Consider the following 13215-nt stretch of genomic DNA (forward strand, 5'->3'; position numbering starts at 1 on the left):
AAACAACTATAGGGTTTGGATTTTTATAACCGTTTATTAAACAAAAATTAATCATTCACATCTACTGATCCAGATTATAAAACAAAGATAAAGACAGAATTAATAATAGAAAACCAGCAAACATTTACTGCATTTTCATAACTGTTCATCTCACTATTTCTGACATGATTACAGTACAGATATTGATAAAAAAAATCATGTGTCATTTTAAAAATAAAGAGCATATGATTTTGTTCCAACTTCAGTATTCTGTAACTGATAGATATGTGCCAGATTCACCCCCGAGGTAAGGTAATTGATGCCAATGGAATTATTCTGCCAATTAATTTGGCTCCTTGTTTTGAGAGTGTTTTTGAAAGATGCTAATGGAGATCACAGTAATTGCAGACTAAATGGACTCAGAGGACTAAGTGGAGCATGTAGGATGGCATAGCTTATGTTCTGTTGTAGTATATGCCATGTACCAAGGAACTGCTTTCATTGGGCTTTGGATCAGGCCCCCAGGACACAGTGCTAAGAAAATGCAACCGTCCAAAAATGGTTAATAAGGTTTTTTCATGAAGTGCAACTTTAGGAAAGTAATGCATTGGAGCCCTGCCATCTAAAATACATTAATGGGTTGCAAGAAGGACACAAGGCAACCGTTTCCACAGCTTCAGCTTAACCAATGGTCTGCTTTTTAAAGATCAAGTTATAATTCTCCTCTAATTTTAATCTTTTAGTAATTATTTGAGGCCAATATTTAATATGATATTTATGGCCTTGCATACTTTGAGCAATGATGATAAAACAGCAGTGCAGTTTCCATATGTTATCCAAATAGACATTCCTCCAACTGCACATCAGTGTGTGAGCGATCTCCCTATCACGAAGCATGTTCTGTGCATCACTAAGTCATCTACTTAATATATTTTTTTATAGCAGAGATATTTCTAGTACTCCTGTTGCCATTGTATCTAAACACCAGTTAAAAAGCTATGAACCTAACCTTGCACCCAATTGTTACCAGGCATAGAGCTTATTATCCTTCAATGGGACAGCTCATGGGAATAAACCTTATGACCAGGAGCTACTTTTGGTAGGATTAGGCCCTAATTTAACATTCACATTGTCCAAAGGGATATAAAAATCAGACTTTTTGTGATCTCTAGTTGTTGTGTTTATTCATATCAGTGTAACACAGGTTGAAAAAGAAGATTGTATTTAACAAGGTAGCCATCATTGTAAACATACAGGACTCGGTCTGAGGGGTTATAGTTGATACTTTGAATTGTTTCTAACATTTTATACATAATTATGCTAATTTTACTTCCCTGTTCAGTGTTTGTGTCGTATGTGTAAAATATTTCCTCTTTCCTAGTGTTGACAGGTCTTGTGGCATATAGAACACCACAGATGATGAAAGCGTTGGAAATGGATGGCTTGTACTGCCTTGTATTCCAAGTATGGAGCACATCAAGTGTGGTCTCATTGAGTCTGCTAATCATAATGTTACCTGTGTTGTCCTCGGTTGAATAAATTACCCACAATCCACTTTCATCCACAACAAAGTCCATATCTTGCCACCCAACACCAGCATAAGAGAAACGGTTACCATAAGCAGCATTCGGCAGAGTTTTCCCCACAGCCAATGTGTTTGTGTTTAAATCGAGCTTGCCCATATCTCTTGAATTATATACATTGTAATACATGAAGTTATTGTAAACTGCGGTGCCACTGCCTTCCCCATATTGAATTTTTAACTCTCGAGCATTTTTTAATAGCAGCAAATCATCATAGGAATTATGAAGTCTGTAAGATTCTAAGAGTCTCCCATCTGTGTTCAAAGGTGCAACCCAGTATAGGTCCTTCTGCGGGGTCCGAAGAGAGGAATCCCTACCCCAGGAACCATATTTGAAGGAAAATCCTCTCCCGTTCAGCTGTACAACATAGGGCTGGCTGATATTCACAAGCCCACCATGACCACAGCTGCATGTAAGCAAAGAGAAAATGCAGGCTTTTCAAAGGGCATGATTAGGAGAGAGGATTTAGTGTGTGTGCTTTATAAGAATCAGCTTTGTTGCAAGAACAGAAATACATACACATCTTTGACAAAGATTTTCCTTGCACCATGTAAACAGCCCATGGATTTCAGTTCTGTAGCTGTTCCAGTCTGACTGAAATACAGGGGTCATCCCACTAGAACTGGGGCCATACTGAAAAAACAGCCAACAATCCAGCAACACATTTTAGAGATCTCAGTTTTTAGTCGGCACTCACTTGCAGTAAATAAGTGATTCGCTTCTGTTTCAGACAAGTGACCAGTTTTCTGTTTCCACCTAGTCTATGCTTTGCACCCCGCTGGGCTGGGAAATCACAGAGAAAATACCATTTCAGAAACATTTTAGGTCATTGGCTGCTGCAGTGGAGCACAGTTCTGGAAATATGGGAAACAAGAAGGAACATCTTGTCTCACTGAACCGCAGTGAGTTTTGGAAGGTGGAGGGAGAATTAGCAGCACTAGTTCTAGAGGCTCATTTCAGATTAGCATGTTACTGTCAAAATCACCCCTTGAAAACAATACTTCCGAGAGCTTCCATCTGAGGCTCTCAAAGCAATTCAGATAGTAATGAGCATAGCCTTACAACAGCTCTGTAAGGTGGAGGTAAATATCCCCAGTTTACATGCAAGGTAACTATAAAGTGACCATACAACCTAGTTCAAGCAGGATAGTCTTGGTTTTTCTTATGATGTCCCAAGAGCTTCAGGATAATTGAAATATCCTGTTTTTTTTTTCATTTCATCAGCCAAAATATTTGTTTTTTTATAGCTACACAATGCTTGTTCAAGATGTATTGCTATGCTGAATAGAATTTGCACTGTTTACTGAGAACAAACAGCCCAGTGGAATGAGCTTTCAGGGTAATGAACAATGTCTGGAATGAAGAGAACTTGAATGAAAGTAAACGCTATCAAAGCTGTTCCTCTGCTCAAAGCGACTGTTGATGACACTTGTTCAATGTTTCACAATGAATACAGAACACTAAAGTATTGGAAAAAAATCCTCCACTCCAAAATATGCAGGTCTCCCTGGGTCAGAAGCTGGCAGTGGTGACACCAACACACTTAAAAATAAAAGTATCCTTTTGTCTGACTCTTTGCAGCCCTGAAAGGTGTCACCATGAACATGTGCCAGTTTTTCCCCCTTTAAAAGCATGGTCATCGGAGACACAGATGCTAAGCGACCTGCACAGTCACACAGCAAGTGAATGGCAGTGCCAAGACTAGAACCCACATTTCCTAACTCAAAGGTGCTTTAACCACTAGACAATGCTCCTTCTTAGAGGTGAAGTAAAGTTTACCTGCCAAGACCTGAGTTTCATGTTTCTTTTAATTGATCAATTCAGGGCAACAGCTGATGATATCAAATCAGTGCAGAGGTTGCACATGCTCTAGCGGATGGGGTGTCTTTGACACAATCACTTCTATTTTATTTGTTCAGTGACTATCATTTGATGGCTGTTTGCAAGCCTATGTGAAAAGAGTTGCTGCGCTTAGTCTATTCCTAATAGAGAAGTGGCCACAGCACAAATAACATCATCAAGCATTGAGAACAGAGATAAATAAACAAAGACAGAACTATCCTCTCACACCTAACGCTGGTCCCTCTTATGGAGGGTTGAAGAACATCAGTGGAGCAGATTCAGGAAACTCATCTGGGCCTCAGTGGCAGCATGAGCAGGTGCCCAATGCCAGAAACATCTTCTGAGCAGTCCACAAAATACAGAGCAATATGAAGAGTGGGGAGAATCCTTATGGCTTGTCTGAAGATGCTCTCCCTGGGAAATGATTGGAACACACCTGCCACTTGGAGAAAACTGCTGCTTGCAAATGCAAAACATTTTTTCTTCAGAAATAGAGGGATCCAATTTATTCCTGGCAGTGATGATTTATCAGCATCCAGATAGAGGGATGCACTGGCCTAGAGGCAGGACAATATCTTTGTGGCCTTTCAGTCTAACTATTGGTAACGTCTGCAGAATCCAATGCGAATGTGTATTTAACTGTAATTGTAAAGTTTGTGGCAGTCTACGAAATACGGTTTTGAAGTGAAACTCACCATCTCTCTCTTGCTTTTGTCTGTCCACCTTTCCTAAGCTCCACTGTCTCCTTTCTTCTCTTGTATCTCTTTTCCCACACCTCTCTCCCCCAGCCTGACCCCGGTGCCAAAGCATGTGGGGATCTGGAATTCACTCAGTGCCCTCACCGCTGGGAGTGGGAAGCAGATTTCATTTCTTCCTGGGGCTTCTGTGGAGCCCTGCTGATGGAAGCGGCCGAGAGACTGTGTTGAATTGATGCTTTCCACCCCCTCGGCCACCTGCGTCGTGCCCCTTCTTGGTCAGCACCAGCCATTTGTTGGGCTTGGTTGGCCAGAGCAGAGGTTAGAGCCATTTTGTGTATCGCTACCTCTGGCATTATGGTTTGTTCTTAACTGTCGACATATTGAATCTATTACTGAACTTAACTCACAGCAATCTTATTTCAAAATTAAATGGATATTAATTTCTTCTATAAATCTGTGATTTGTTTCAAATAGTATTGCTGGTACTGAGGTACTATTAAGAGAGTTTGGATGAAGGGCAAAACATTACTTTTCATACTTTTGTACTATTTTCCAACTTTTTCCACTTGAAAAACAGTAAGAGTATGTGAAAATGTTTGTTTCCTGCCCTCATCTTTCATATCAGCCTGTTGCTGAAAGTTAGTACATCTGGCAAATTTTCCAAGCCCTGTGATTTATTGTCATTTCATTTAACCCAGTCTTGTTCTTACTTCTCCCATCCCTTCTCATGTGATTTATACACGAATGCTTACCTGGTGGGAAATAGGAGAGTGTTGTGGTTTGATTTCTATGTTTTTCACATTCCTGCAATCGATTCTGAAGAGCCACAATTGCTCGATGGATTGCAAGGATATTGTTTTTGTCCGATGATTCCAGATCATTTACCATGAGAGTCAGATTCTTGATCTAGAGAAATAAAAATTCAGCATGACTTTAAATTACAGTCAACTTTATTTCAAACATTTTAGACTGGATTTATCATTTCAAAAAAGGTGCTGCAGAACAAGTTTTAGGAAATGTTCCCAAAGAACAACTTTTAGCATGAACATCCAGTCTCAAGCTAATGTGTGTATCTACAAGAAAATGTTTGTGATTTTAGCACTCAATCATATACCATAATGCTAAAGATCACCCAAAAATGTCCAATAAGGCTTACTTGGTTATTAACTGTTACCAGTAAATAATTTCAGCCTTGCAGACGTGTCTTGAAAGTTTACCTGCCCAGATAAATAATCTACTCATTTAATATTGAAGACAGTGAAGAAACTAATGATATTTTACTTATCATCAAAAGCAATTATTCACTCAGGTGAGTGAGTGATAACAAATTTGAAAAGCTGATTCATTGAATATTGGGAAGGGGTTCTTGATTTTATATTGATTGGGTCACTACCCTAATAAGTTAAGTTTTTAATTATATTTGTTGGAGCACAGAAGCTTTCAGGCATGGGTGCCCATAAATTCATATTTATTATAATAATGTACACAGTATATTTATTTAATATAGCAGCATCCAAGAACTTTAGCTTTCAGTCACACAAATGATAAAAATTGCCATTTTTTGCCACATATGAAGAAACATGCTAACATGCTTAAGGCCAAGATTTGCTTTAATGTACATTGATTTAAATCCAGAGCAACTCTACTATTGTCAGCGGAGACATTCCAAATTTCACTGCTGTAACAGAGAACTGAATGTTTCTGAATGGCAGAATAACCCACATACTCTACCTCCACGTATAGTTGTTCAACAATCACATTGCTTCCAACAAGTGTGGATTTCAACTGAGTGACCAGTCTCTCCATTTCATTGATTTCCAGTTTCAGCAACTGAAAGTCCAACTCAGTGTAAGAAACTTTTTTTATTCCACACTCTAACAAGGGCAACCACATTGTGAGCAACCCCTCATGGACAGAAGTCATCCTGCAACACCAGCCTCTGTTTCCCCCACAAGGGCCCCTTATGCAGACTCCACACACTTTTTCTGAGCTCAAAATACCCCTCCTTGGGGCCAAGGTTTATTCACAAAATATAAACTAGAAATAAAACAGAGTCCCAAATTAAAATCCAACAAGCAAACGTTTCTCTTCCTGCTCCCAAGCCTCCCTGCATGGAGAGCTTTTGCTGTCTTTCCCCTGTTCTCTCAGGGTCCCCCTTGCCTTAGCAGGCTACTGCCAGCACTTTCTAGCTGGAATCTTTGGCTACATGTATACTGCCCTGCAGTTCAGACTGGACAGTGTAGATTGGGGTGCACAACCTATGGCCTGTGGACCATACACAGCCCATCAGAACATTTCATAAGGCCTGCCACCTGCTTCAACACAATATACTAACGACCTATTCATTAGCATTTTTTCATCATGTTTACATCATTTTAGTTTACGTATGTAAATAGACAATATCGTACACAGAAACAACCTATCTAAATAGCAGTGCTTCTATATCATGATGCCAACTTTTCCCTACCTAGCGCTAAAAATTTCCCAAATCTGGTGAAAAATTCCCAGACTCTGGGAATTTACCAGTTTGGGAAATTTTGGGTGCTAGCCAGTGCTTCTATATCCTGGGAAATTTCCCCAAATCTGGGAATTTTTAACAGCATGTGCCCTGCAGTTTCCCAATTTGCACTGCAAATTCCCAACGTGAAACATTTTACTCAAAATTGCCCAGATTTGGGGAAATGTCCACCCCTTGGCCAGACCCCAGGGCAGCTCTGTCTCTGACCAGTCTTGGCCAGTTTGGGATGAGGGGCTAGTGGGGGGGCTTGGCTGGGCCCCTCCAGGCAAGAGGGTCCTCAGGGAGCCAGGCCGGGGCAGGGGCAGGCCCTCACCTGGCTGAGTGTGCCACTCCAAAGGTGCTGGCGCAATTCCCCACCCTGGGACTGGAACCAGCCTCATCTATGCTGTCAGCTCAGCCCAGCCGACACAGTCACCTTCCAGTATGGCCGGTGAACGGGGGCACTGTGTAGTTGTGGTAGTGGGGCTGTGTGGAAAGGTACTGGGCAGTGGTGGGTGGGGGAGATCTGTGTGAGTTGGGGCGCTAGGGAGTGGGAGTGCTGGGCAGTAGTGGGCTGTGGGTGGGAGGGGGTGGGCAATTGTGGTGGGAGTTGGGAGGCACTGGGCAGGGTGGTGGTGTGCAGGGCACTGTGCATTTGTGGGGAGGTTGTGGGGGATGCTGGGCATAGCAGGCCCAGGGGGACGCTAGACCTAGGGAGTGGGGTGGTGTTGGGCAGGGGGCTGTGGGGCACAGCCCAGGCCCGCCCCCAAGGGGAAGGGGCACTCTGGCAACACAGGGCTGGGTGGGCCAGTGTGCATCTGGCAACTGCCGGTTTGTGAAAAGTGCCCTTGAACTGGACTGGGCAGAGCAGCGCCACCCCCACCATGCAATGCCCCATTGGCCCAGCTGGCACCCCACTCTGGGGACCAACCTCCCCACTCCATGCTCTATTGCCCCCATGGGGGCCCACAAATACGTTTGGTGCCAGCCCCACAAAAGGTTAATCTCAGGTTAAACTCAGGGAGAGTTAATCCCAGGCCCTCCAGCCCATACAGGGCAAGCCACCCGCTTACACTCACTAATGTTCCCTCTATGAGCTAACTTTATCCAGGATTATATAGAAATTCAGGGGGCAGATTCTACCAGGAAACCTGCAGTGATTATTTCAGAGAAGTGCTGTACATGAAGAATGTTGGGGTAGGTCTACACAGTTCAAGGCTGCGAGTCTCTGAGCCGCACACGACAGACACAGGCTCTTGCTACTATGCTAAAATAGCAGCGCTAAAAATAGCCCCCTCCCTAGACCTCAGAGCCTGTGCTGCAGTCTAAACCGTAACACCTACACAGCTATTTGTAGCACATAGTGCAAGCCCAAGTCTCTTGACCTGGGCTTGGAGACTCACTGCTGTGGCCTGCCACTTGCTGTGTAGATGTACTCTCTGGGGCTGAAAAAGGTAACAAAAAAATCCACCAATTTGTCCAAGACGACTTTCGGTTGACTTCAGTGGGCACTGGTCAGGCCTCCACACTCCAAATAGTATCCAATCTTTTATGCATCAGAACTAGTTGAGTCCCCTGAAGAAGGGGTTATTTTAGCACAGTGCACTATTACAAATCCCATCCATCCATCCTGAAATGGATTTAAATGAAGGCCAGTTGAGGTGACAGTTATTTTAGCCTTTAGGGAGAATAACTGTTTCACAGCAGCCTCTTCAGATGTGGAACCACTAAACAGATGGCTGGATAAATATACTTTTGCACATGTATCTACTAATGTAAAGGTCACGGTGCAAACATTGTCAAGAAGAACGTCAAGAACAGAATATGGATTTAGAGCATTCTCTGAAACATTAGAGTTCCATACAAATGGAACATCTTGGGAAAGATATAATCCTCCTCCTACATGACTTAAAACTGTACCCATTTTTCCTTAATGGCAAGATAAGAAGCATCTCTCAGCAAGAATAAATAGAATTATATTATTGCGTCAAATTAGCAACTCTGGAGTCAGAAGGCATTTCCATTATAAGCCCCAATTTTCAGGAGCTTATCACTTCCCTAAACATTACCTTCTGGACTGAAATGGCACATGCATATTCTCAGACCTAAAATTGATTTGTTGGATTAAAAATCAATTTGGCATTATCTTAACATGAATTAAGAGTGTTTTGCCCCAGTCACATTTTTTTTAATCTATATTAATCAAGGGGACAGCTCCAAAATGGCCTTTTAAAAATTTGACCTGAATACAATTTTTCATTAACACTAGAGCTTTACTGTTCTACTGTCCTGGTAATATCACCTACAGACTCCTGACCAAGGCTTTGTAACAACCATAGAAGAGACTTCCCCCAAATAATTCTTTCCAAGATATCCACTGAACCTCAGTACATGCTGGGGCAGGTCTTTGGGAGTTTAGTCAATGGTACATTGATACTTGTGCAGGGCAGATACAATCAATTAAGCACATAATGTGTCTGACTACTGAATCTCAGTGACTTCGTTTAAGGAAGGAAACCAAAGATAAGAGGACTTTGACAACTACTTTTTGAGTCTGAGGGAAGCCATTAAACAGACTCCTAGAAATGTAGGACTGGAAGAGACCTCAGTAGGTCATCAGTCTAGTCCCTTGCACTGAGGCGGGACTAAGTATTATCTAGACCATCCCTGACAGGAGTTTGTCTAACCGGTTCTTAAAAACCTCCAGTGATGGAGATTCCACAACCTCCCTAGGCAATTTATTCCAGTGCTTAACTACCCTTATAGTTAGGAAGTCTTTTCTAATGTCTAGCCTAAATCTCCCTTGCTGCAATTTAAGACCATTACTTCTTGTCCTGTCCTCAGTGGTTAAAGAGAACAATTTATCACCCTCTTCTTTATAACAACCATTTTCAGGTACCTAAAAGGTTATCACCTCCCCCTTCACTCTACTCTTCTCCTGACTAAACAAACCCAATTTTTCAATATTCCCTCATAGGTCATGTTTTCTAGACCTTTAATCATTTTTGTTACTCTCTTCTGGTCTTTCTGCAATTTGTCCACATCTTTCCAGAAGTGTGGTGCCTAGAACTTGACACATACTTCAGCTGAGGCATTATCAGTGCTGAGTAGAATGGAAGAATTACTTCTCATGTCTTGCTTACTACACTCCTACTAATACATCCCAGCATGATGTTCAGGTTTTTTGCAACATATGACATTAGTCACTCATATTTCATTTGTGATGCCACATAACCCCTAGATCCTTTTCTGTAGTACATGTTCCTAGGCAGTCATCCATTTTGCATTTTTGCAATTAATTATTCCTTCCTAACTGTAGTACTTTGCATATGTCTTTATTGAATTTCATCCTATTTATTTCAGACCATTTCTCCAGTTTGTCAAGATTATTTCGAATTCTAATCCTGTCCTCCAAAGCACTTGCAACCCCTCCCAGCTTGATATTGTCAACAAATGTTGTATGCCATTATCCAGATCATTTATGAAGATACTGAATAAAACCAGACCAGGACAGATCCCTGCAGGACCCCATTCAATATGCCCTTCCAGCTCAATTAGGAACTATTGATAACCAGTCTATGAATAAACATTTTCAACCAGTTTGCACCCACTGTATGCTAAGTTCATCTAGGCTCTATTTCTCTAGTTTGCTTATGAGAAGGTCATGTGAGACAGCTACAAAAGCCTTACTAAAATCAAGATATATCACATCTACTGTGTCTCCCCTATCCACAAGGGTTATTACCTTGTCAAACAAGGATATTGGGTTGGTTTGACATCCTTTGTCTTGACAAATCCATGTTGACTGTTACTTATCTCCTTACTTTATTCTAGATGCTTACAAATTGCTTGTTTGATTATTTGCTTCATTAGCTTTCCAGCTACCAACGTTAAGCTGACTGGTCTATAATTGCCAGAGTTGTCCTTATTCCCCTTTTTATAGATAGGTACAATATTTTCCCTTTTCTAGGCCACTGGGATTTCTCCCATCTGCCATGAAGTCTCAAAGATAATGCTAATGGCTCAGCAATATCTTCAGCCAGTTCATTAAGTATTGTGGCAGAGCTCCAGCTTTGCCTTGGGGGTGGGGGGTCCCTGTGTTTCTAGGTGGTTAGGGCTTGCCTCAGAGGTTTGCTGTGACCCTCAGTGTAGCCTCTCTCCCCTCCTAGAGGCAAGGGTTACACCTTACCGAGTCACCTTCACCATCAGCCAGTCAACAGGTTTGGTGTAAGAACCCTCTTTAGTGCCTGTCTTCATACTCAGGGAGCATTTTTGTAGAGGTGTGGGGAGGGTTGGGGGGAAACCAGGCCCATCCTCTTCTCCCGGTTCCAGCCCAAGGACCCTAATGGCACCAGCAACAGGTAGTTTTCCTATACTACCAGGGCTACTTCCTCAAACAGACTCTCCTAGGTACCGGACCATGCTTGTCCTCTGGCTCTTTTACTGCATGCCTTCTTTCACCCAGTCTTTCCACAACACACCTACTTACTCCCAGCTGGCCACTCTGAAGGAACTTCCTTTTAAACTAGTCCCAGCCAGTTCTAAATGGGCTTCAGGTGATCTGATTAGCCTGTTTTCCTTGATTGCTTCTAATCTGTTCTTAATTGGTGTGATGGTGCACCCCATAAGGCTTTATGGAAATATGACATAACTGGAGTATGTTTTATGCTACATATGCCATGTAACATATCTCTGTAAAGGTTATGATCTACTGTAGCTATTCATCCTATTTTTATGTATGTATCATTTTTGTATTCAAAGTTATGAATAGTGGCTGTGTACTTGCTTGATTTTTAAATAGCCTTAGTAAAGCATTTTGTCAGCTTCTTGAGAAAGGAAAGTGCCCAAGCAAGAAACACTTAATGAACAATGGATCTTGGAAGGCTCCAATCCACATAAATCTTCCTGGAGACATTCACCATAGCATGTGGGCAATGGCTGCTGCATGTGAAAACTGAGTCATGCAGGGACATGTGACATGCCCATGTGACTCCAAAACTCCATCTTGGAGCTAGACTTTACATAGGAGAGAGAAGGGGGTCGTCACCCACAAGAGAAAGTCTATTTAAACCCCTAGGAAACCCCTCCATTTGGTCTTCAGCTGGCTCAAGAGATAGCCTCTCCATGCCAAAGGATACCCGAAAGAAACTGGAATAAAGGACAGTAACTACAGGGGGGTGAGTGACTGCTAGACCCAGACTAGAAGGAGACTAGTCTGTAAAAGGAAGCTTAGTGGAACACCTCAGAGGCTGAGGTTTTATCTGTATTCAGTTTTCTCTCTGTATTAGGCATAGACTTGCATGTTTTATTTTATTTTGCTTGGTAATTCACTTTGTTCTGTCTGCTATTACTTGAAACCACTTAAATCCTACTCTCTGTATTTAATAAAATCACTTTTTACTTATTAATTAATCCAGAGTATGTATCAATACCAGGGGGCAAACAGCTGGGTATATCTCACTATCAGTGTTATAGAGGGTGAACAATTTATGAGATGGATTTATTTGAGGTTTGGACCTCATTGAGAGTTGAGCATCTGAGTGTTAAAGACAGGAACACTTCTTAAGCTGCTTTCAATTAAGCTTGCAGTTTATGGGATGTGGTTCAAACCTGGGTCTGTGTTTGTGGCCTGCATACATGTCTGGCACAGCCAGGCAGGGCTCTGGAGTCCCAAGCTGGCAGGGAAAGCAGGGGCAGTAGTAGTCTGGGCGCCTCAGTTGGCAGCCCTAAGGGGGTTTCTGTGATCCAACCCATCATAATTGGTTCCAGGTGTCTTATGGAGTCTGCCTGACTTAATTGCTCCTATTACCTTCCTGACTGCTCTGTGGCAGCCCCTGCCCTGGTCACTCAGGGAACAAAACTATTCATCCAGGGTCCAGTATGTTTTCCTTCAACCAGATTCCTGCACCCAACCTGTATAGGACTGTCACAGTATTCTAGGATGTATTTCATCAAGCCCTGCCACTCTGAAGACATCTAAAATTGTCCAAGTAATTCTTAACTTGTTCTTTTCAAATGTAGCCTAAGGTCCTTCCCCATTTACATAGATGTTCACTATGTTAGTCATGCTAACTTTTTAGTGAAAATATCAACCAAAAGGCAATTAACACTTCAGACATTGCTGTGTATTCAGCTATTGTCTTTCCCTCCTTATAGATTAATGGGCTTCTCCTGTCCTTGGTCTTCCTCTTGCTTCTCAGATATTTGTAAAATGTTTTCTTGTTGCACATTGTGTCCCTAGCTAGATTAATCTTGTTGTTTGCCTTGGTCTTTCTAATTTTGTCCCTTAATGCTTCTGTATTTTTTTTTTTTTTTTTAATATTCATCCTCTGTAATTTGACCTAGTTTCTACTTTTGTATGACTGAGTTTCAGGTCTTTGAAGATCTCTTGGTTAAGCCAAGGTTGTGTCTCACTATACTCCTATCTTTTCTATGGATTGGGATCATTTGCTCTTGCGCCTTTAATAAGGTCTCCTTTAAAAACTGAGAATTCTCTTGAACTTTTTTTCCCCCCTTTAGAATTCCCACAAGATCTTACCTATCAATTTTCTTTGCTAAAGCCTTGAAGTCCGTTGTCTTTATTCTGCTGTTTTCCCTCCATATGCACACAGAAAAT

The 13215-nt window shown here is 41.9% G+C and overlaps 1 protein-coding gene across 1 annotated transcript; it reads right to left on the minus strand.

Annotated features, from left to right (window-relative positions):
• Window positions 1-21: 21 nt before the first annotated feature.
• Window positions 22-6010, minus strand: LOC135977504 (olfactomedin-4-like). Its single transcript, XM_065578789.1, has 3 exons — window positions 5834-6010; window positions 4845-5008; window positions 22-1968 (listed from the first exon to the last, which is right to left on the minus strand). The coding sequence occupies exons 1-3, from the start codon at window positions 5993-5995 to the stop codon at window positions 1170-1172; spliced, it is 1125 nt and encodes a 374-aa protein (XP_065434861.1). The 5' UTR covers window positions 5996-6010; the 3' UTR covers window positions 22-1169.
• Between the last annotated feature and the right edge of the window lie 7205 nt (window positions 6011-13215).

This window comes from Chrysemys picta, unplaced genomic scaffold, assembly GCF_011386835.1.
Source record: "Chrysemys picta bellii isolate R12L10 unplaced genomic scaffold, ASM1138683v2 scaf1, whole genome shotgun sequence".
Taxonomy (NCBI): Eukaryota; Metazoa; Chordata; order Testudines; family Emydidae; genus Chrysemys; species Chrysemys picta.

Bases quoted from the DNA above. Each gene is read 5' to 3' on its own strand.
- LOC135977504 (XM_065578789.1), bottom strand. From the start codon at position 5,995: ATGTGGTTGCCCTTGTTAGAGTGTGGAATAAAAAAAGTTTCTTACACT. The intron at 5,009-5,833 runs GTAGAGTATGTG...TTATTTCTCTAG, and splicing joins TTGAACAACTATACGTGGAG to ATCAAGAATCTGACTCTCAT. The intron at 1,969-4,844 runs GTGTATAAATCA...GCTTACATGCAG, and splicing joins TTCCCACCAGGTAAGCATTC to CTGTGGTCATGGTGGGCTTG.